General features: G+C 35.1%; 1 protein-coding gene across 1 annotated transcript in view; it reads right to left on the bottom strand.

Annotated features, from left to right (window-relative positions):
• The window catches only part of Nav3 (neuron navigator 3), a 342152-nt gene extending 320318 nt beyond the window's left edge, over positions 1-21834 (bottom strand). Inside the window, exon 1 of the mRNA XM_027928253.2 lies at positions 21071-21834. Coding sequence (XP_027784054.2) covers positions 21071-21313 — 243 coding nt within the window. The 5' untranslated portion in view covers positions 21314-21834. The remainder of the gene's footprint in view (positions 1-21070) is intronic.
• Positions 21835-24791: the final 2957 nt, after the last annotated feature.

The raw sequence follows: 24791 nt of genomic DNA on the forward strand, positions 1-24791 counted from the left end.
GACTGCTTACCATTTCTTAAGGATCATTACTTATCATCCACTTCTGTTTTGATTTTGTAACTGAAGCTACTGTTATATTTATTACTGTATTAACAGTGCTTGTACCTTCAAGCTAAATCTATGAGAATTACATGATCGGTAGTAGCTAAGGCATCTTATTCATGTTACTTAGTTTGTTATGCCCTAGTTTCCCTATCTGTGAAGCAGAATATAGAACAGATGAAGACTAAATGAGAATCCACTTAAGTCATCTCTAACTATACTGACAAGTACTTCTCAACAGATTACAGACATTACTGTTAGTGGCATTCCATGAGGTTGTGGGAATATAGTCATTGAGACAAATATTAAAAAATGTTTAAGACATTCTTAAAAATATATGTAATTATCAATTTCACCATATTATGATGTGCATATTCATTATATTTATGTAAAAGGAAATATGTTTTTAAGACAGTAAAACACCATTTTTTTGTTCTCCTTAGTTGACCTACAGTTCCTCTATTTATTGAAATAATGACACTATTTCCAAAAGACAGAATTTAGATTATAGGAAGTAACTCATTGCACAGCTGTATTTTAACTATATTTTTAAGTTCATATTGACAAAGTAGTCCTGAAAATCCAGTTTTCCAGATGGCCAAAGCATTTTCCAAATTCAGAAATTTCCTTTTACCTGTCAAATGACAATCTAGTACTACCAGAAAATAGTAGTACCATAACACAATGAAGAGTATGCAGGATATATTTTTAGAGAAGCTAATTGTGAAGTGAAGATAAATAAAAGTAAAAAATAGCAGAAAGAAAGAAAGGGCATTCAGAAAGGTTTTGCCTAAAGGTAGGATAACATTAGAATCCCTAAGAAGGAATCTGGTACCTTCATGCTCTGGGATTAGGCCCAGGATTGATTGTTTGATAAGAAAAATTCCAAGAAAAGCTCCAGAGTAAGGTAAAAGCCAAGAGGACTTGCACTCTGCTTGTCAGTTAGTAGCTGGGAGGGTCAAAAACCAGAGTGTCCTTGCCAATATGTATGTCACTGTAGAGGAAAAATGGCAACAAGATATAGGCAGAAAGTTTTGAGACAGCATCTCTGATATGCACGAATCTAGAAATTTCTACATTTCCCAGTGGGGGTATGCAGAAATACTGTAAGGACTAGTGTGCCCAGATAGCATGCATTGAGATAAGGCAGATGCAGAATACCGGCAATGGTTGCTAGCAAAATCCAAGGATCACATGTCAGGAGAGAGCAGCAAAGCACACCCAGTGACCAAGCTGGATGAGGCCATCTCAACAGAGACCAGCAAGGATCCAGATGGCAGCAAGTTGGCCACAGATTCTGTCTCCCTCTATCTGCCCTTATCCTGAGGACAAAAAACTTGTCTAGCATGCTTCATCATCCATCATCCAAAAACATTTTATAAATAAGGAGAAACCTCATGAAGACAAGGAAAAATTTCATTGACAAGAAGTTGGATCTTAAAATTTACAACTTTTTTTATTATTTTTAAGAGGTTTTCTTTCTTACATCCAAAGAAAAGTCTAATTTAGGTTTCTCCCATCCTCAACAAAGTTGCTTCCTAGCACCATCAGCAGGAGATTCAAGTTTAAGAAGAGATATATTATACAAACTATTTAGTTACAGTTTCTTATATATCTGAGGAGGAGTGAGTCTTAAATCCCTGTAGGCAAAACATAAATTATAACACATTTGACAGAATTTACTACACAGCAGCAGACTTACGATTACTTAGAGGAGGAGCCAGATCATACATCACCCTAAACCAAGAAAACTCAATTAACATATATGTACCCACTATAGGTGTAGACTATGGACACTGCTACTGAACCCAGTCATCTCACCAGTTGCATCCTGAGAAGGAAAGCAAAGAATACCAAGACACTTCAGCTGTGGGTGCATGACTCAAACAATCTCCTTACTGATTCTCCAACAAGGCTATGGCTGACTTTCTCTTACGCTGTGAACATAGAATTTCATAGTAAAGTCATAGCCATTTTTCTAAGCAGGATTTTTTACAGTAACATAAGTAATTGTTAACAAATGGAATCTGGCATAGGATTTTATATTTGTTTTTTTTTTTTTAAATGGGAATAGAGAATTTTATATGCACTTTTTAAAATGACAGGACCATTTGAGATAAATCCATTTGAGATAAGCTAAGTTTTAATTTTGTCCATGTATAAAAAGGAGATACTTGTATTAGTAGATCCTCCATTGTCCTTCCATTCTCAATACTCTGTATTTTATGAGATAGGTTTGGAGACACAAATGACGATCACTATATTGAGGTAGTTTTGCTCAAGATGGACTTAGTATACACTATACTAATGCCAAAATTATGATAGTGTAGACCTTAGTTCACAGAAATAGCAGAGCTGATATTTCATAGGCAAGAAATCATGAATATGACTTAGTATAACTCTTTCTGAAACACAGGCATGAGGTAAATCATGAGTCAAAGGAATAAAATTATTAAAAAAATCACTGTTCTTTTTTATTCAACGACTATGTCTAAATACCTGTCATATGCAAGAAATTATGTTAGGGAATCTCAGGAGACAGAAACATGAATTAAGTCAGCTTCTCATTAAAGGGAAAGTTTATGTGAGAAATTTCATTTCTATAACGTTGGCTGAACTTTGAATGATTGCCAGTGCTATGGCTGTGCTTGGTGAAACTATTCTGCCAACAGTCTCTAGGAATGATGAGCCATCCAAATCAAGGACAGCATACTATTATACAGCCTTCCCTGAGATCCAAAGCTTGTGATCTACAAACCTTTATTAACAGGACAAACATAGCACAATAAATCTTTTCAAGTATATATCAGACTCAGTAGAATCACACTGAGGAATCTGATTCTTTTTTCTTTATTAAGGCACTTTTTCTCCTTTTACCTAGTTCTACCCTCTAAAATAAAGAACAAGGGGATTTAAATTATTTAGTGCTCCAAAACATACACAAACGTAATATACACTTTGCTTGACAGACAATAAGGTAGGTACCTCTTTATCCCTTATGTCACTGACAGAATAAATAGTTCCAAATGTTTAGGAAGTTATGAAGTTATTTGATGTATGAAAAATGGTACAAGCTCATTATTCAATATTTGTAGTGCAAGACAAGGTTCTGCGATGGCTCCAACATGACTATATCCAGCAGAGAAGAGGTTTTGATTTATTTGGACTAAAATACTTTGAGTATAGTAGAAGGAGACTAAGTACTTCTCCCTGGTATTTCCCATTCAGCAATTTGGGTCAGATTTGCAAAGTTACTCCATATGCTGGATCTTACATTTATTCAGTGGCCTTGCTTAACAGCTAGTAGCAAAAAGCACCTCCTTTCTTCAGAACAGTCCTGTTATTTTAACATGGCTGTTTCTATTTATAGAGTTACACAATCCATTTGGTTCCTTCTTCCTCCCCATCTGAGACAGAGTTTACAAAAAGAAACCACAGTCATTACATAAAAGCCTTGCCAGGAAATCCAAGTGTTGTTTTCTGGAGGAAAATAAAGTACCCGCACCTTGACTTACTTCTCACTCATCCTAAATCACATCTGCTCTTTGCAACACTTTCTTCTGGCTGAAGAAATTGGTCTGAAGTTTTTACTATGATCAGTAGAAGGCCATCTTTGCTCTTTTGACTATTCATATTGTGGTTTTATAGATGTCCTGTAAATGAAAGCCTGGTGCACAACAGGAAGCCCACATTGCCAAGTCCTTTGGGGACCAGTAACACATACCTAAGAGGACCCAAGTGGCAAGACATTAGAACAAGTGGTTACAGAGTGCCATTTGAAAATAAGGAAGAAAAAGGCCAGAGCCTCACTCTGTTCTAAATGGAGTGGCAGCTGTACCAGCTGGATCTATTCAAATTAATACTGTGACAGTTTGGCATATCAGGGTACTGTTCCCTAAAAAAACTAAAACAAACTGCACATGAAGCAAAATGAATTCAGGGATAAGACTTTTAAAAATTTCTTATGAGTCCTTACAATATTAAACTTAACCAAAATTTAATTAGCATTAAGGCTGCAGAAGAGACAGGAAAATATCATTGTCTGATCCCCATACTTTGTGCAGCAGATCTGCTTATGCAGAACGAATGAGAAAGTATCAGGAAGAAAGAACTACAGGTAAAGCCAGTACCTGAGCTACTCTCTGATCATTCTCCCTACACAACTTTCCTGTTAAATTCTCTGCTGTTATCTTTCAGTTGTAATTTCTTTGATTCTCTCAGCTTGATACACATAGAACATACATAAAGGCCAAAGAAAACGTGTTTAGTGCCTGAGGAAATTCATTTTTTGCTTGGGATAACTGGACAAAATGTGATGTAATTCCTCTCCTGAAGGTAAAATATGTTGTGATCTTGAAGGCAATTTTTCTTTATACAATCAAAATGGTAAAGGACAATAGGTGACCTTACAAAACAAAGTTCTAGAATCGAAGATTCTCTCCCATACAAATTCCTCTGGTAATTTGGGTTGTGGACAAATGTTTCTTCCTTTTTGTACTCCCCAAACATTCTGTCAATGGTCTATTGTTAAAGCCTGGACTTCTCCTCAGACCACATCCTGTCTGTCTTATGAGAAGAAGCATGCTTTTGAAATAAAATGAAAGTCCTGACCTCCATGTGCAAGCTTTGAAGGTACAGAGAAAACAAATTCACTACAGGACCCCAAGATACCATGATATTGAACTCAAGTCCCATAAGACATGTTGGAAATTGATGAACTGAGGAAACTAATATATTCATTTTATTGGCAATTCTATTCCTTTTTCACAAAAGGAAATGGGATATTCATAGCTAGTTAAAATGGTACAGATATGGAAAGAGGAATGTATGTGTATATTTTATATATATATATAAAATATACACATACACACTTGAAACTCATTTATATAAATCATTCTTCGACTAACTACAATTTCTACAAAAAATTTGAAAAAATACTATCAATGAATGGACTATCCTATTAAATCTGAAACAGAAGTGATGATATCTGATAATAAATCTTTACTAAGGCAATAAGATATTTTAAAATTGATAAATACATATTTCTAACAATTATAAAATTAGAATAATAAGACTATTAAAATTAAATCCAAGACAAAACTAAAGAAAAATTGATAACAAGTGTAAGCAACCATTCCAGTTTTCCAGGGACTGAAGTATTCCCCAAACAATAAAGACTCTCAGTTCTAAAATCTAAGCACTACTGGTTGCCCTGGGCTTTTCCTGTCAGAAATACCTTTCAATATGTAACACACTAATTTTAAATCTCCTGTGTTAATTCATTATGCAAAACAAAATGTATAAACTTTTAAGGAATAAGGTGTGTATGTGTGTGCTGGCGATTGAACCCAGGGCCTCAGACTTGCCAGGCAAGCACTATGTGAGCTATATCCTCAGCCCACCCCAGGAATAAACTTCTTGATAACAGAATCTCAGAGTTCATAAAGCAGGAAACATAAAATATGAATCTTTGCTAAAACATTTTAATGGAGGCAGACCTGACATTTGAGAGATTCTGTGATGTTTAGTATTAGATGCATTTGGGGTGTTTGTCACCTTCAAACTGAACCCATGTTCCCAGCTACATCTATCTGTCCTTCCCTTTCCTTCCTAGTGTTCATTCAACCAGAACTGGGGACCTGGATAAAGTGTCAGTAGCTTTAATGTGATCTTTGGAAAGCATTGAATTTTTAAAGCTGGAATTTTGATACACTTATTTTTTTTTTAAGTTAGGCTTGTCAAACTTTAAAATGGCAGAATGAAAGAACAATAAATAGCAAACCCGTTTTTAAAAAATCAACTACTGTTCCAAATTTAAGTGGATAATAAAAATTTCTATTCCCTACTTTTTTTTATTTTAGTAAGCTTAAATAGAGGTTAAAAAAATCATTGAACAATAGTGAAGTAAAATAAGGATTTTTGTGGATAAGCTTCTTCCCAAGAATACATCCTTTCAGCAAAGGAATAATTAAAGTACTCAAATTCTCTTAATTGCTATGGAAAAGTCTGAAATAAGGTCATTCAAGGTTAGGATGATAGAAGTTTTTAGTCAAAGCTTGATAGTACCTGGTTCTGTCTTCCAGGGACAGTCTCAGGTTACCCTCAATCTCAGCACAAGCAAATCCATGGTTCAGTCCATAAGCCACTATTGAGACTTTTTTTATTCAAACAACACTGCCTGAATTTTGGAGTTTTACTGGTATTTCATAAGATCTGCTACTCATTTCATTAAAATTCATGGAACCAGGAAATTTGGAGTAACACATAGACATTGATGTATTTATTTCAAACTGTATGCATATTTCTCCTTAAAGTTTGGAGTAATAATATTCTAAAAACAAAGAATAGCTCTGTACTAAAAATTATGTCTTCATAATGTCTCACCCACTTCCAAAACAACACATATGTGGTAGCTTCATATTGCTATGATCTAATATTATTTTGAAGAATACTTTATATTCAGAGCATTTTAAATATACACTATAATTTTAATTCTATCCAAAATTAAGGTGAGGTTGACATTCTTGTCTTACAGTTGAGAAAACTGAGTAAAACATGCATAATCTATAAGAGAGTACAAGAGAAGAAACAAAGGCCAAGACAATCTTTCTGATTAGAAATTTAGTGATCTCCCACTGCTGCCCTTGTGTTGTATGTAACATACTCTATATATTTAGTTTACAGAAGAAATAAAATGTGATTACATCATATGTATGTATATGAATATATTCATCTTCCTCAGTGAATATTTAATAGAATTAAAACAAAAAATTTAATCAAGTCCATGTAGGAAAATAAGATAGGAAACATTGACTAAAATTTTGAGTAAAAATATGTTGCACATCCAGAAACTGGAAAAGGCATGAATCTTTTGAGCAATATTAGCTCACACTTTGGGCAAAGCTATGGTCTGAATGTGTCCCCCCAAATTCAGATTGAGACTTAATCATCAATGTAATAGTAATAAGAGATTTTTGTTTGTTTGTTTGTTTTCGTTTTTGTTGTGCTGGGGATTGAACCCAGGCCCTCACGCATGCTTGTCAAGTGCTCTGCCACTGAGCTACTTTCCCAGCCCACAATTAGGCTTTTAAGAGGTGATCAGTTGTGAGGGCATGGCCTATGTGGATGAGATTAGGGCCCTTTTAAATGGCCTAAGAGAGTGCATTTGCTCTCTCTAGCCCTTGCACCATGTGAAGACAGCATATTCCTTCTCTCAGGAAAATGTAGCTACAAGACACCATCTTAGTTTTAGAGACTTGTGTGTCCTTATACACAAAACCTGCTGGACTCCACATCTTGGCCATCCCAGCCTCCCAAATTGAGAATTCATTCATTTTGTTTATAAATTATTCAATCTGTGTCATTTTGTTAAAATAACACAAATGAACTAATATAAGCACTAATTATTTTTAATTTATTGGTTCTTTTTAGTTATACGTGTTAGCAGAATCCATTTTTATATAAGTAAACAAGCATGGACTGTATCTTGTTCTAGTTAGACTCTCATTCTTATGGATGTACATTCTTTCCTCTAGGTTTATTCTTTTCCAAAACAACCCATATGTGGTAGCTTCATATTGCTCTGATCTAATATTATTTTGAAGAATACTTTATATTCAGAGCATTTTAAATATACACTATAATTTTAATTCTATCCAAAATTAAGGTGAGGTTGACATTCTTGTCTTACAATTGAGAAAACTGAGTAAAACATGCATGTTCTTTTCTTCTTGCAACCCTATTTCATTTGTATATTTTTTGAAATTTTGAATATTGTGTAAGTGTGCTAGTCAGCATCTCATTGCTGTGACAAAATACCTGAGACAAGCAACTTAGAGGAGAAAATACTCATTTAGTTTACACTTTCACAGGTTCCAGGATATTGCCTGCTAGCTCCATAGTTCTGGGCCTCAGGTGGGGCAGAACACCACAGCATAAGGGCATGGCAGAAGAACACTGCTTAGTTCATGATAGCCAGGAAGCAAGAGAGAGAGAGAGAGAGAAAGGAGAGAGAGAGAGAGAGAGAGAGAGAGAGAGAGAGAGAGAGAGAGAGAGAATAGGCTAGAGACAAGCTACAGTCCTCAAGGACATGCCTCCAAGGATTATTTCCTATATTTTCAACTAGGTCCCACTTCCTGAGCTTTCCACTGCCTTCTAATTGTCTATTAATTTATAAAACTTAATCTACTGATGAGATGATGGACCTTTTTATCCAATCATTTCTTAAAAGCCCTATCTCTAAGTATTGCTACATTGGAAGCCAAACCTTCAGTATATGAAACTTTGGTGGGCATTCCAGATCCAGATTTAATAATAAGTTGTTTTTTTTTAATTTCTAGTAAATTATTTTAATTTTTATCTAAACCATTGGTTGTAAACTGGGGCAACCTTATGTGGGATGAAGTATTCTTGAAATAAATGAAAATATTCTTTCTTATCACAACAGAGGGAAAAACCTGTTTCTAAATAAAACAAGCACACTTCAAACCTGTAATAAAGGTAATGATTGTTGAAATCTGAATGATAATCACTTCTGATATTTCTAGGTGATATTAAATAGGAATTTAATGTTACAAAAGAAGAATATAGAGATTGTAGATTCCTATAAAGAGCTCCAGTTGTTGCAAGTATATTTCCCATAATGCCTATAATGTTGAGAGAAGCTGTTACAGGCATTCACACATATGTAGGCAAGCACACAGAGTAAGTGATATTTGCTGATTGATTAATCAACAAAGACAGGAAAAGTCACCCACAATCTATGAAGTAGATCTGGAATTAGTAACTAAAAGATTCACATTTTCCAAAATAGAAGGCTTTCATAGACTACAATAGATCTCAATGGAATCAGAGGAAAGTAGCTAAGAGAACATATTGTGGAAGAATCTGATAAACACTTGGGCAGTTGAGGAGGGCAATGCAAAATATGGATATCACAGCCAAAGGAAGGAAGAGACATCTATAGAAAACAAGATGCTTAGAAGGGAAAAGAAACGTGAAACAGAATCCAATATATCAAAACAATAATAACAGAAAAAGTTCTGATAAACATACACTCTGTAAAAACACAATAAATTGTGCCAAAAAAGGCACAGCAAGAGTATATTTAAATTGTGAGCATTTACAGATAATAAAGATAAATACAAAATCTGTGCAGTTTTTAGTCTAAAAAGTGATCAATTTAATTTGGTCCAACCTAAAGCTAAACAATAAATATTTCAAAGAAGAAACCTAGGTATAGTCTCATATGCATAATTAATCTAAAGACCAATAAAATCATTCAGAAAGTCATCTTGCCCTTGGAAAGAGGCTTCTCTGTAGCGCTCTTTACAATCTAGAATTCAGGTTTTACATTGGCTTGTCCTTTCTGGTTTCCATAAGTGACACAAGAGTTTCCAGGACCTGAAAACATTATGAAAGTAGAAGCAAGGGGGCAGGACCAAATTGGACGGGGGTGGGGGGGAAGCTGCTTTCAGAGTGGGACTAGAGATCAACAGGCTCAAAGAAAGAGAGAGAGAGAGAGAGAAGGTAGTTATCAAACTCATGGAGTAGGAAACAGTTGGAGATGTCAGGAGAACACAGCAAGCGTTTTATAGCATACGTTTGTGTACATAGGCCTGGTTTATTTTTTTAAAGACGGATTTACTACAAGGTCTTTTCTTTCTGTATTTAGAAATTATGGAGTCCTCATATTCAATGTTTTACATTTAAAGAAAGAACCTTACAAATCAGAACAATGAAGGGACAATCTGAAAGACACTTCTGAGTACCTTAGAATATATTTTTAATAAGGCAAAATTTTGCTTAATCTCGAACATTTGACAAATTGCCCTGTCTCCGGCTAACAAAATGCTTAACCCTTTCTTTTAATTTATGGGCACACAGTCTATATTTCCTACCCTGTCTGGCCATTACTTATTGTCATATGATTGTGTTCTGACCAGTGCAATTGAGTGGAAGTGATACGTCAAGTTTCCAAGCCTCTTATGAAATCTCACAGTTTTTCTCTTACACTGGCTGAAAGTGGAAAGAAGTGACCAGTAGCTGGAAGGAACCTGGTTTCCAGGGTTGCCATATGCATGTATTAGCAAACTATTTCTGTAAAGGGCAATTTAGTAATTATTTTAGCCTGTGCAGATAATACATTCTCTATTTGACTATTCATCTCTATCCTTGTAGCACAAAAGCAACCACAGACCACACACACACACACACACACACACACACACACACACACCATCCTCATGCCTGTGTTCCAATAAAACTTTATTTCTAAAAAAATGAGCACCCCTATATTTATCCTCTGTGCCAATTTGTTGACCCTTGACCATATGGGGTTATAAAAGTAGTGAAGAATATATTTCTACTATAGTTAGACCCTAAGGTTTTGGATTTGTGCATTAAAAAAGTCATCGTTACCTCAATTAATACAATGCTACTTTGACAATACATAAAGTTTCTTCTAACTCCTTTCTTTATGAAATATTGTGAACCTGCTCATTCCATGTTATCAGAATTTTACAAAAGACTTCACAACATTAAAATATGATAAAGGAAATCAATTCATTGGTCTGTTTTGTTTTTCTTTTATGGAAACTGAATCATGTTATTTTCACTAGGAAAATTGTAAATATTTTTCCTGGCCCTCTCATCTGGTGACTTTTTCTCCAGTAAGAACTGGAACACTTTTTTAAACAAATCATTCTATGATTTGCAATGGGGAAGTCCTGCTATGTAATCAATTAGCATACTTTCCCACAAATATCAAAATTCTCTGCCAGACCCCAGTGATTATTAATACAAATAAAAATATTTCTTTAAAAAAAGGAAGCAATAGTGGGAGTTGGGGAAGAGGAAGAGTTCAAAATGAGATTTGTCAAAGATCAATTCAGCATTCCTGGCAAGAATCCATAACTTTCCATGTTTTCCTATTACATGATTTAATATCAGAAAGAAAGTAGTACATAGACGTTAATTAGAACTAGGTGGGATTTCCAGCTCCACTCTGAGTTCCATTTCTAAATCAATTTAATGGGAAAATACTAAATTTGGTATAGCATCCAGCACATGGCAGATACTTAAAAATTAGGGTTTGGGGTTATGGCTCAGTGGAAGAGCACTTGCCTAGCACATGTGAGGCACTGGGTTCGACCCTTAGCACCACATAACAAATAAAATAAAAGAATTCTGTCCATCTACAACTATAAAAAAGATTTTTTAAAAAATCATTAGGGATGGCTGTGATTGCAGCTCAGTGGTACAGCACTTATCTAGCATGCATGAGGCACTGGGTTCAATTCTCATATAAATAAATAACATAAAGGTCCATCAACAATTAAAAGAAAAACTTAAATTTTTTTTAAATCATTAGGGATTATCACTAGCCTTAATTGTCAATTTCTGCCAAGTTCACAAACTATCATTTCCTACTAAACACTACATTTTAGTGTGAATAAAACATATCTATCCATCAAGACTCAGACTTTTCTGAGGTGGTTGATAATAAGTTAATCAAAACATCTACAGATTCTTTTACTAGACTCGTACCTCTTTCATTGCTCTTGAGTTTTGTATTTCAGTATGAAATTTGTTCCATAACATTCTCCTTTTCTTCTTTATTTTTAAATGTCCTACCATTTTCTGGGTTGCCTCACATTTCATTTTATCATAATCTAGACTAAAATATAGACTTAACTGTGTCTCTTTTATACTCAGCATCCTTCTCCTATCCTGAAGTCCAACCTCCTCACAGTGGCATTTAATGCCCATCTTCCCACTGCCTCTAATCAACCCCATCTCTCTGGCTTGCATTCTATGTCCTAGGTTTACTGAATAATCTGAAATTTTATAAAAACAGTACAGTATTTAATTGCTTGCTCTTATTGGTTTTGATCTGGAATATCCCCCAGATATCCATGTGTTGAAGGCTATTCACCAACGCAGCAAGGTTTAAAGGTATTAGAAACTGTAGGCGTGTGGGGTAGGGTTGGAAGAGGCAGGAGCATGACCCTAGGGCTGTATCTTATTCTTGGCTCCTTTCCCCCTATCCCTTGGCTTCCTGGTTGTCATGAGCTAAGTAGCTTTCTTCCGCCACACCCCTCTGCCATGTTCTGCTTCACTTCAGGCCCTGAGCAATGGAGTCAGACAACCATGGACTGAAACTTCTGAAACCATGAGCCAAAATAAACCTTTCCTTCTCCAAGATGTTCTTGTCAGTAATGAAAAGCTAACCAAGCACAGAAACTTGTTACCAAGAAGTGGGTTCATTGTTTAAACTATACCTGATCTTTGGGATTAGTTTATAGGAGGAGTTTGAAAAAGTTTGGAGACACAGAGTAGAGAAGCCCTAGAATGTTGCAAGTGGAGCTCATCATAGGATTGTTCTGTGAGCTCAGACCAAAGCACCTACAGGAGTGTGGACACTGAAGTCTGTGTTCACGAAGCTTCAGAGGGAATGACGACTCCACTGGGAATTGGACCAGAGGCCACATGTGTTACATTCAGTCAAAGAACTTGTCTGTATCTGTCCATTCCCTGAGATTTTTGTATAAGACAGAGTTCAAAAGTGATGGACTCATTAATCGGGTGGAGAAAAGGCAGCACAGCATTCAGGTGGTGGTATGGATTTTGCTGGCTGTCTTTAGCCAGGTTTCCTAAAAGAACTGGAAGCAAAGAACAGAACAGAAAGATTTGGAAAATTTGACATTTGATCAGAAAAAGGGTAAGTTGAAAGTTGGGCAAAAAAGGTATTATTGCTGAAGAGGTTAATACCATTAAAGAGAAACCAAGTACTTTGAATGGAGAAAACAGGAAATATGCCTTGAGGGTGTCTCATTAATCAGCAAGACCTCAGCCATAACAGGCTTAAGTGTGTAAAAGTGTAAACTCATTTGAAAGATTCTGCTTTGAGAAGAGTACACTACTGCAGCACTATGCTCTGTAAGTCTAAGAATCTATTTCCCAAGATTTGCTTCACCTTGCTCAGCTGCCCAGGCATGCACTAACCACTGCAGCCATGTTCCAAGTATCCCACATACGGCTCCTGCTGGTGGCAGATCTTCCTATTGCCCATATGGTGTTAATTTTGTGGGAATGCAAAATACTGGAGTTTACAGGGTCATGGAGGCTTCACCCAGATTTTAAAGGAAGACCTCAGAAGTTAAACAACGTATCCCACAACACAATCTGTGTTGACAACCCCTGAAAGGCCAGTGTGTGAAGCTGTGTGAGTGAAGCAAAGACTGCAATGGAGACACCAGGAAGATAGAGATGCCAGGAATGTGGAATCTTTGCCAAGAAAAGCTATAGACAGCAAGCAGATTTAGCCCATGAGAGAAGCCATGTGGGCTGCAATTAGCAAGGCCACAGGAGTGGGATCCCCCAGCCCTTTGGAGCCCACATTTTGCCACCATGTTGCCTGGATGTCAGATGTTAGCTACAAGACTTACTGTCGTTCCTGCTGTGCTTCGATCTTGCTTTGCTCTCACCCCTTCTTTCTAAGCCCCTATTGCTTCCTTTCCTCCCTTTCGGAGGACCTCTGTACCAAAATAAAATATTTTACAGGAGCTCACAGCTAAATATTTGACTTAAGTCTCAGATGAGACTTTGGACTTGAACTTCTGAGCAATGCTGGAACTATTAAGATTATGGGGATTCTTAGACAGAATTCATTTTATTTTGTGGGATAAGGTATGGGCCTTTGAGGACCAGGGACAGGATGTTTTTGTTTGGATCTGAAATGTTCCCCTGGTGTTTCATGTGTTGAAGGTTTGATGCACAACACAATGAGGTTCAGAGTGACTGTAATCTATAGGTAGGTGACACACTAGGAGCATGCCCTTGAGGACTACATTTTGTCCTCTGCCCTTTCTTCTCTCTCTATTTCCTGGCTGCCATGAGTTGAATAGCTTTCATCTGCTATGTTCTTCCGCCATGTTGTTCTGCCTCATCTCAGACCCAGCACAATGAAGCCAGAGGACCATAGAATGAAACCTCAATAATCATGGTCTAAAATAAACCTTTACACCTCCAAGTTGTTTGTGTCACATATTTGGGTCATAGCAATGAAAAGCTGACTGACACACCTGGTAAATGCTATTCTATTGAAAATGTTCCCTTTCCCCATATTTATTTAGCTAAATCAAGTTCACTCTTCAGCATATGGTTGAAATGTTACTTTCCCCATACATGCAGAATTAATCACTGCCTCCTTTATTCTATTGCAAAATTTTATTAAATTTTATATTAATATGTTAGGCAATTATATAATATTATAATATTCATAAGTGATAAATGATAAATGTTGACCACCAATTGTGCACACTAGGTTGAATTAAAAGTTTATATGCACTCCTTTACTCTTTAAAAAGTTATGAGCTAGTTTATATCATTGACTTTATTAAACAGATGAAGAGACTGAGATTTAAGTATCACAATTGACTTTCCAAGTTCATTTTGCTAGGAAACATTGGCACATTCCAAAAAGAGCACTGTGGTTTAGTAAATGCTGCAAACAGGTTAAAGACAAAAGGTATAGTGTTAACCAAGAAGAGACGTCGCTTTAGAAGTTATTGATAAACTCTATGAAATAAAAGTCAGAGATAAAGTAAATCAAATTGAAAATGTGACAAAACAGCAATGAACAGAGATTGTTCTTCAAGAAATATCTGCAAAGTAGAAAATAAGGATACATTCTTTAAAGTAGAAAGAAGAAAATGATTATTCTTTTTATTATTACAATCATTTTAAATAGTTGAAACCTAAGCATGATTAGAAGTTAATTCTAAAATAGCGTTTTTCAATTTGGTTTGATTTTATACTCAATGTTGGTATGTTTCCCAAAATCAGGAGCCATTTTTTCATTGTCATGACTGGAGGATGCCATTGGTATACACAGTGGATGGAGATAAGGAAGTTCCTAAATACCTACAATGCTCAAAAGCATTCTTCTACCATCAACACAGAATTATCAGGTCTTAATGTTCCTGGAATTGAGGCTGAAAAGTTGTGGTCATTCACTGGAAAGGAAGGCATTGAAAATATAAGAGAAATCAGCCAAAATTGGGAAGGAGAAAAGAGTATATAACAAAAAGTTTACCTTTAAAAAAGCTTTATTAGAGTTGTTAGTCTCATATCATTTACTTTTTCTTTTTTTACAGATACAAAGAATAAAGTTCAGAGACAGTAAATGATTTTCTTTTCAGAATCAATCAAGAAGTTTAATTCAAATTTTGAGGTCCTAGTATAATGTTCTTTAAATTAAGGCATCCAGTATAAAAAGTTCAAAACTACTATGGATGATTGTTAGTGAAGTGATAATATAAACACAACATTACAGCAGTCTTTTCTAAAAAATTAATAACTTATGCATTGGTTTTATATTTTCATAAACAATATGTTGAATGCCTTTTTTATTAAGAGAAAGAAAATCGTTATGACACAGGAAAGAAAGAATCTACAAAAAAATATACTTGGCAAACTGACAGCAAATATGCACACAACCTTCACACTTGCCAAAGAACAAGATGCATGAGATTTTTTTAAAAAAATTAATAATATATAATTGACATAAAATTTTAAAATAACTTTGCAATTTGAAGCATGAGATGTAAATTGTTAAAGATTTTGAAAAACACAAACTAAAATAATAGACAACAGTATTAGATTGCCACGTTTCTACCAATTGTCACTCAACAGTAATAAATGTATAATAATGAAAAACTGAGTGAGCTTTCAGCCAGTAGAGAAAATGTGAAAATTCAAGCATCGTTACAACATTATTATATCATTGCTACTACAAAGGCAAAAAAAAAAAAAAAAAATTCAGCAATAACAGTTAACAATTAAAACAGGAAAATCTGTAGTAGGAACTAAAACTAGAAAAAGAAGCAATCATGTTTCTTTAAATACAAAGAGCTAAACGTGCACGCACAGCAAAATAGTCAAGGAAAGCGGAATTGTCTAGGGACATGAGCACTGACCTATGCAGCTGTAGGCCTGGCCAGTTCTGCAAATGTTACCATGAGAGCCAGCCAACAGGAGCGCTGACAGTCCTCAGCAATCAGGCAACCTCTCCAAAAGGAAACAGCTGGGGAGCCAGGGCCAGAGATTGACTCTATTGACATCTGCTCCTATATTTCTATCATGGGGTTACTTTTATTTATTTCTGTTTCTCATACAATTCAGTAGAGTCCATGTGTCAACTTAATTGTCTTCTCCTGAAACTTCTAGGTACTGGGATATAACTGATGATTTATTAACAATTTGCTAGCAATGCCGATTTAATACTTAAAATAAATCCTACAACTCTATACAGAAACCAAACCAATCAATAACCTTCCATCTCTGCCTTTGATAATAGCAGAAGTCTTTGTTGAGGGAGTTTAGTTAATTGGTTAAGAGTAACATGTTCTATTACTACAAAGACTTATTTGAATCTCTACCACTCTATAGTATTGAGAGGCTGATAATTTAACTTTTCTAAATATCAGTTTCTTCATCTGTAAAATGGGGATAAAAATAATGGGCTATTCTAGAAGGCTACTATTAGAATTGAATGAAACACACCATGAAGTATTGAACCCAGTACCCAGCATGTAGCAAACCTATGAACACCAGTTAATATTAGACCCTCTCAGCAACAATTTCTACAAATATCATCACAAGTGTGATTTTGTCTTATTCTTACAAAAGTGCTCTCACTGTTATATACCTAATGAAGTCTGTTTCCATTGATAATCTGACCTAGACCTGCTACTTTTGGTAAATATTCTGCACCAGTTATAATGGTTTATTCACTGGACATTGTATGTAACCATTTCCTCAAAAGAGTGCTTTTCCTCTCTATATTTGAGTCCTATCTGCCCATTACATTCTAACAATTACAGTGTTTTCTAAATGTTCCATGCATATAGAATTTCTCTCAGCCATAAAAACCTGCAAAATAATTGCCCTTATTAATAATACTATTAATGCAATGTATTTGCTTGTCATATTAGTATTTGTGCTTAAATATTTGACTTAACTAATGTTTTTAAGTATCTTCAAGCATTTAAAGTACTAGTTCTAGCCCTTTGTAAGCACACTTGTGAGAAATAATCTCTACCCTGATTGTCAATACAACTCAAAGAGTTGAGTAGGAGAACTGAACAAGCATCTATATTATCAGGGACAGGGGTGTTAATTATTTCAATAATCTTCTTAACATCTCCAAAACAGAATGTAAACTCACTTTCCTTTTAAACTCCACAGAGAATTTTTATACTTCTGTTTTTGAAGTTGATCTTAAAGAGTGAGAGAAATCTGGAGGATAGAGTAAAACTAGAAAATATTGGCATTATATCAGGAAGAGAGAGTATAAAGAAGTAGGGGATAAAAAGGTTTTGTAGGGACAAACCTGATTCAAATTCTGGATTTTAGTGCTAGATGTCATACTGTTTAATTTTATGAGTGCCTCCTGCCCTCTTTATGCCTCAGTGTACTTCTCTGCAAATATAGAAAATAATGCCTTCTTTGAAATACTATGAGAATAAAATGAGAAATTTACTATAAAATATAGGGTAAATATGTTGAAAAATATTGCTTTCTACAACAACAACAGAATACTTGAGTTTACACTAATTAAAAAAAGAAGGAAGAGCTGGATTAGCCCAAGTGAAAATTGAGACTAGATGTGAAAGAGCTACAGATCAAGCTGGGAATGAGAAAGCCAGCACAGGAAGCAGTTCTCAGGAGTGGGTATACCGAAGGAACCTTTTAGAACACGAATGTCTAATGCTTGATTGTGTGTTTTCTGATCCATGAAGAAAAAAAAAAAAAAAAAAACAGAACCTTTTTTCTTAAATTTAACATCCATATTCTTAAATTTCCAAGGCAAAATGACTCTGTTCCTCATTTGGGTGAGTGCCCAGGAGAAACGGAAAAACAAATGCATATGTGGAGAGAGATTACAAAATTTAAGATAAGAAATCAGAACAAGATATAACTAAAGGAAACATAAGCCTGTGACACATTATGGTAGATTTTTCCAATGTATGTGACATGGAGTTTAGAACTAGTGTTATTTACTAAAGGACAGTGGAACGAAGCAGTATGAAGAACTTGGGGCATGCAGGAAGAAGACATCTGGGATAGAGTAGTTAGCTGGAGTTATGATGGAAGAGGAGGTGACAACAACTGGGAAACCGAAATGCATGAATGAAGACATCATAAGACATGAGAAATAGCTAGAGTTGTTATTTTTTTCCCCTTAAGGAGCATGGAGAATGTGTTAGATGCATGATGGAGAAGAGAGACAGGAGAAGAGCATATCAATTTGGAATAATGAAATAATTGACAGAAAAGTTAACCAGGACCAAAAGATGAGGGCATGCAGAAGGGGACATATCTAAGCTATGAATCAAAAGTAAAATCTTCAGGGGGCTTGGGATATACCTCAGTTGGTAGAGTGCTTGCCTTGCATGCATAAGGCCCTGGGTTCAATTCCCAGCACTGTCAAAAATCAAAACAAAAGTAAAATCTCCGTTTTTAGTAATATATGGTAGGTGAGGTGGCAATGTATATCATCAAAGACTAGTCTCCTAGCTTTGGAATTCACAATTGGATGACTGAAATGACTGCATTTGCCCTAGTGTAACACAAGGACAGGACAAGCAAGATCAAACCTATGTATGACAATGTCAGAAACGAGGTTTTATCTCTCAAATCAAGACTGTTGGGTGCAATAACTAGCTGAGTACTCCACATAAATATTTTCAAATGACAGTCATATACTGTGTGTACTATCCAGTGTCTTTTTTCTGTTAGAAATAAAAATTATAACTTTTTAGCCAGGCACATGGCTACCTACTATAAACACTGCATTTTCCAATCTCTACTATACCTGTAAGGCCATAGAACTCTATGTAGACCAATGAAATGTCAAAAGGTCCTAAATGAAATGGTGTGTTTCTTTTTGAATGGAGCTCAATTATCTACTCGAGACTGAGAGGTAGAAGCCACAGTGGATAATGGTGCCTTAAACAGAGCCTGGTTGTCTGACAACTTCCTGAAGTCACCCTGTCAGCCAAGGACTATGTACCTCCAGATTTCCTTTACCGGAATAAGAAATAAACTCTTATCCATGCTATTGTTGAGTTTTCTACTATTTGTAGCCAAGTCTAAAAATTTTGGTCATCAACTTCTTAATTTTTCAAAAGTCACCAAAAAAATCTCTAAATATACTTCTTTTCAGCATTTACAAATATTCTGAAACACTGACCAGGCATTCTTCACATTTTGTTCGAAGAAGTTTTTAATCTGATAAGTGGCATGGTGAAAACATTCCTATAAATATAAGTACAACTCTACTAGCCACAGAGTCTTATTGGAATATTGAATGTTTGATTAATATGTTTGCTAACCAAAGTGATCAACCAAAATTCTTTGAAAATACTACTCATAATGGTCAAGTCTTAATCTAAGGCTATTTAACAAAGTAGAAGTTTTACTAACCCTGAAGAGATGACAGCCATGGTCAGCAGAGAAAATGGATCTATCCTTTCCACTGAATCCAGACAATACATTATGTATACATTGGGACAGAGTTAGATAGAACTCGCCTTTAATTATTTGCAGAAGGTTCAAGTTTTAAGTACTGTTGCTGACTTACACTTCCCTAGGAGTACTCTGAATTACTCACATTGGACAGACAATTGCAAGCCTGTAATAAAATATTTTCTGTTAACTGATTTTCTTACTTTGAGGATGCTTTGTAAGAGATATCAAACTTCTCCTTTGGTAAAAGAAATGGTCCAAAGAAAAAAAAACTTAATCTTTCTCATCATGGTTGTTTATTCATTTGTGGATTCATTCATTCTAATACTCAGCATCCAATCACTATTTAATTCTCATTCTCCATAAAACCTTGGGAGGGGGAAACTAGAGCACAGAATAAGATATGGGCCTTGACTTTTATATACATATTTCAGATCAGTGGGGATGGAAAGTAATTAACCATATAATCAAAATACATTCTACCAAATACTGAGGGTGTGTTTCCATAGACAGTCACAAGAAAGAAAAGTGAGGAGAGGAACAGCTAGCAAAGACTTATGGAGAAAGCCACATCTGGGCTAAAGTTTAGAGATCTGAACAGGTGAAGATAGATGAAAAAAAGCATTTAGGAAGGAGTAGAGTTTTCACTTGCAGAATTGATTTCTCTATGTATTTTTTTTTCTCCTTAAATTATTCAACTTACAGTTGAATAAGTAAAATCACAACATTTCCTAAGACTCCAGAGATGAGAATGGTGACTCTGGAAATGCTTCTTTAAAAGTAATGCTTATCAGGGTATAAGCGACCCCCCAATGAAGGTCATCAGCTGCAGGGCTATGCTGACACTCTGCATCTGGGGAAAACAACTGCAGTACAGCTTAGCAATAGCTATGAGCTAATGCTCACAAAATATAATAAATTAAATGACTGAAAAAAGATGTCAGTAATAAGTAAAACAGTAGGGTTTCAATTTACAAGTGAAAATCCAGACAAATGTGCAATATCGAGGAAACTAATATTTCATTTTCCTTCATATTACAATGAATTAAGCAGCCTAGGACACAAATATTCAAAAAGAAATTCTTTCAAATACAAATGGCATGTCTGCATGGATCTTTCCAAATTTTCTTTTACATATGATATGTATGAATATAGGTCCACTTTTTCTAACATTTGTGATTGGTCATATTTATTAGTGCAATATTACAGAGCAATATCTGGGACTATTGATATCAATAAGTAAGCAAGCACTTCATCAATATATAATATTAAGTGAATGCAGTATATGCATGTATGCAGAACTCTGTCCATAGCTTTTGCAACTACATGCTAAAAATCCAATTTTTATCAAACATTCAGCTTTTCAGTTACTCTATTAACAGTCTTACCCTGGTTCCTCTACTACTTCCCATTTCACAACATGCTTTGTGGTCCACCTAAAAGGAAATGTGCATTTTTAGATATAAAAGTCTGTAGGTAACCTTCAGCTACTAACCTTGCTGTCTTCTTTCTCCTTGGATTTTCCTTGTAGGGACTTCTTCTCTCCAAATTCACAGGTTGATTTTAATGTGAGCTGACAAGAAAGCATTGAGCTCTCTGTTTCAGCAAGTTCCAAAGATCTTGAAGAATAGTGCTGTGACCCAGTAGTGCCAAGATTTGGTATCGGAAGAGCAGTGTGAACAGGCTTTGACCCAACAGCTGGCTGTCTCCGTTTGGAGGCAACCCCAAGTACAGGCATGGCTTCTATAAAAGTATCTTTTTTCTGCCAAAGAAAATGCTCCTAACCTCAGTCTGGTCGACTCCAACTTTAGTATTTCCAGAACAAATACTTTAAACAAAACTAGCAGTCATCCTGATTTTTTTTTCTTTTAACTAATAACATAACTTTCAGAAAGAGGCAAAACTTCCCTTCATCTTTAGTTAAGTATCTTTCTTTTTTGTTGGCTGGGATCTTCTCATTCTCTCTCTCCTTCCCTCCTACCCCCCTTCCTCATTCTGTTCAGTGACTCAGTGTCTATGTAATACTAAATACTCCTCTGGGGAGTAAACTTTTCTGCAAGGTAAATGCTAGAAAGCTCCTTCTCTAGAATTACAGAGCTCCCAGATTTGCCGTTTCTTTTCACTACAACAGTCTGAGTCTGAGGTTTTTTGTTTTTTTGTTTTAAAAAGGAGAAAAACAAAAGGAAAAACCCTTCAGTCCAAGCATCAAAGAAGCCAAAAGCCCACAATAGGGGAAGGACAGGCGTTCTTCCTGACTTCAGAAATAACCAGGCTGCATTCTCTTTTTAAAGAAAATCATATTTCCCCCAGCTTAAAAAAAAAAAAAAAGAATGGACATGTTAATGGCCAAAACAAACAGCTGTTGGAAGAACTTTTAGCCCGGAAATAATTTCAGCAATGAAGCTGTTTGTCTGATTTCCAGCTATTTTTCACTACTGACAGCCATGAGCCACGGTGTTCATTCTGTTTCATCCCATGAAATCAGGTTAGACTCACACAAGAGTGCAACTTACTAAAACAGCTAAATTGTTCAGCAGGCAAACCCTGCCCAGTTAACAGGGCACTAAATATATAGTAATTTCTACATTTAATAATGATGATACAAATTCCCTAGCTAATACTTCCATGTGATGTACTACACACATGGGTTGCACTAACAGCAGTTACTGGGCTGAGTAGCTTGTGTACTATCACATATGACTATCGGAATACTCAAAATACAGGCACATTTATTTTATCCACTTTACAAAAAGAATAATTTTGATTCATATACATTGAGTACCATGACCAAAGTCATAAAGCTAGAAAGTGGATAAGACTGCACTATTTTAACTTTGAAAGTAGTTTCAAGTATCACTGTATTCAAGATGACTTTGTCCAAAACAAAATTCTAAACTTCCAAAAAGGGTACAAACTCAGTGGCAATGAATGACACTAATCTTGTCCATAAAAATATTTTATTATGATCATATTGTGTTCCATTTCTGCAAAAGCTCATCAGGAATAAATTTTTAAAAAGAAAACAGATAATAAACATGCACTACTGTGTTGAAAACTGTTGCATAGAATACAAAATCAGAACAGAGAAAAAAAATTTCCCTATAATTTTAATAAAAATCATATTTGGATGACAGTATTGAGATTTTAATAGAAATTTCTTATCCAATAAAAGAAATTTGTTTTCAGACTCCCATATTTCTGTTGAAAAAAATCTGTAAGATAGACACACTCATTTTAAAAAATTGATATTATATTACTATTGCAATAAATAGTAATAACGCAAGCAAAGTTTCTAGAAAAATAAGGGTATACTTAACAGAAATATATATTCACATAAATGTTGTCAATTATCAGAATCATGACCATTACTGTACAAAATGTCTCTCTATGGTAAATAAATGATTTTCTTGGGTCTACTATTTCTATCTTGCCTGTAGACATTACAATACAGAATAAAGAGATTCAGCATCGGTGGTGGCAGGGAAATGAAATGATATCTTTGAAAAAGTAAGTTACTTTGTAATTCACAAAGCATTCAACACATAATAACTTACAGTGACTGAGATAGTTCAGAACTAGAAATCATCATGTTCCTAAAATGGGGTTTAAGTTATACAATGAGCTATGTATCCTGTAATCCTCACATTGCAAACAAAACGGCATAGTTGAAATAAGACGGCTTGTGGGAGAAAGAGATCCTAGGAAAACCATTCAAAACACCTGCAACTTTGGGAGCAGACCATCAGAAAAAATAACATTGGTACCTTGCAAGATAATTTGGACCACCCAAGGATGCATCTCAGCCTAGAATTATTTTTTAAAAAACAATGGAGTGCAAATTCTGGCAACACTTTAGTTAGAAATGGTGGGGGAAATGCAGTTGGAAGGCAAATTGAGCCAATAGATTTGCCATTGAATTAGGGACAGTCAGTGCAAATATACAAAAACCTTGCAAAGCTAAAGATTTGCCCCATGACCAGCAAGCTCCAGATATAAGCCCTTTTGTTTTGTTTTGATTAATTTCCTAAAACTGAGCCCAAAGTGTCCCTATTGACTATATGACACTCAAGCTCAGGTATCTTTTCCCACACAAGACTGTATTACACTTGACTATGTTGCCTCCCTTTGCATAGAATAAATCACCCCAAGTATAGGCATGATTTCACATGGCTTCACATGAAGCCACACAACCTGTACTTTATACATACATAACTGACCTATGTACCAAGTTTGAATAAGCTAAGTGGTATTTTACAAACCTATGCTGTAGCAGAAAACACTGTAATTTCTGGGGGCTCACAATCAATATTTGTCATTTCATTTTCAGATGCCTTTTGCATATCATCTAATTGCATTTCACTATGACTGAAATATACAACTGGAAATAGTAGCCACTGTCAACTAATTCTATCCAATAACATGACCTATCAAGAACAACAAAAATAAGTCAACTTATTATAAAACTTTGTGTATAAGGAGCTTTCATTTCATTTCATACTAAAAGAACATCACTATTTTGATGACTCAGATTAAAATTCACTGAGAAGTTAAATAATTAGCTTTAGGTCACAATTACCATGTACTGTGAATTTAAAAATGAGTTTTCTCAAGTTGAGATCAACATACCACCACCTGGAGCACTTGCTAAAAATATAGATTACTGGGTTCATCACAAACCTATACAGGAAGAATTGCAAAGGAGAGGGAGAGCTCTGAGAATCATGTTTAAACAGATTGATTCTCATATATACTAGAATTTAAGAGCTACAATTTATAGGATTTGTACTTTGATAATTCAGGGAATAGGTTCTAAATTTGGACTGCCTGTAATCAAATACCTGCTTCCTTACTGAATAGTTTCATGAATTTAGAAGTTGCTGTGCTTCAGTTTCATTATCCATGAAATGAGAAAAAAAAAATAGTTGTACTTTCTAGACAGGAATGCTGTGAGAATTAAAGGAAATAAATGTATAAAGTCAGTAGAATCATCTGCATACCATAAGTGCTCAATAAATGTTTGCTATTAATGTCACAGGAAATAACTAAAGTCTTAAGAATTAAAGAGATAAGGTCAAGAGGTATAATATGACCAGGATCATAAGCATGAAAAGGACTGAATTGGGGTGGAAAATCCAGAAAATTAAAATGAAATAAATTTATAGTCATGTTATATGTTAGTATCAGTGATTTTTAAAATAAACAACTCAATCTCATAA

The sequence above is a fragment of the Marmota flaviventris genome, chromosome 3, assembly GCF_047511675.1.
Source record: "Marmota flaviventris isolate mMarFla1 chromosome 3, mMarFla1.hap1, whole genome shotgun sequence".
Taxonomy (NCBI): domain Eukaryota; kingdom Metazoa; phylum Chordata; class Mammalia; order Rodentia; family Sciuridae; genus Marmota; species Marmota flaviventris.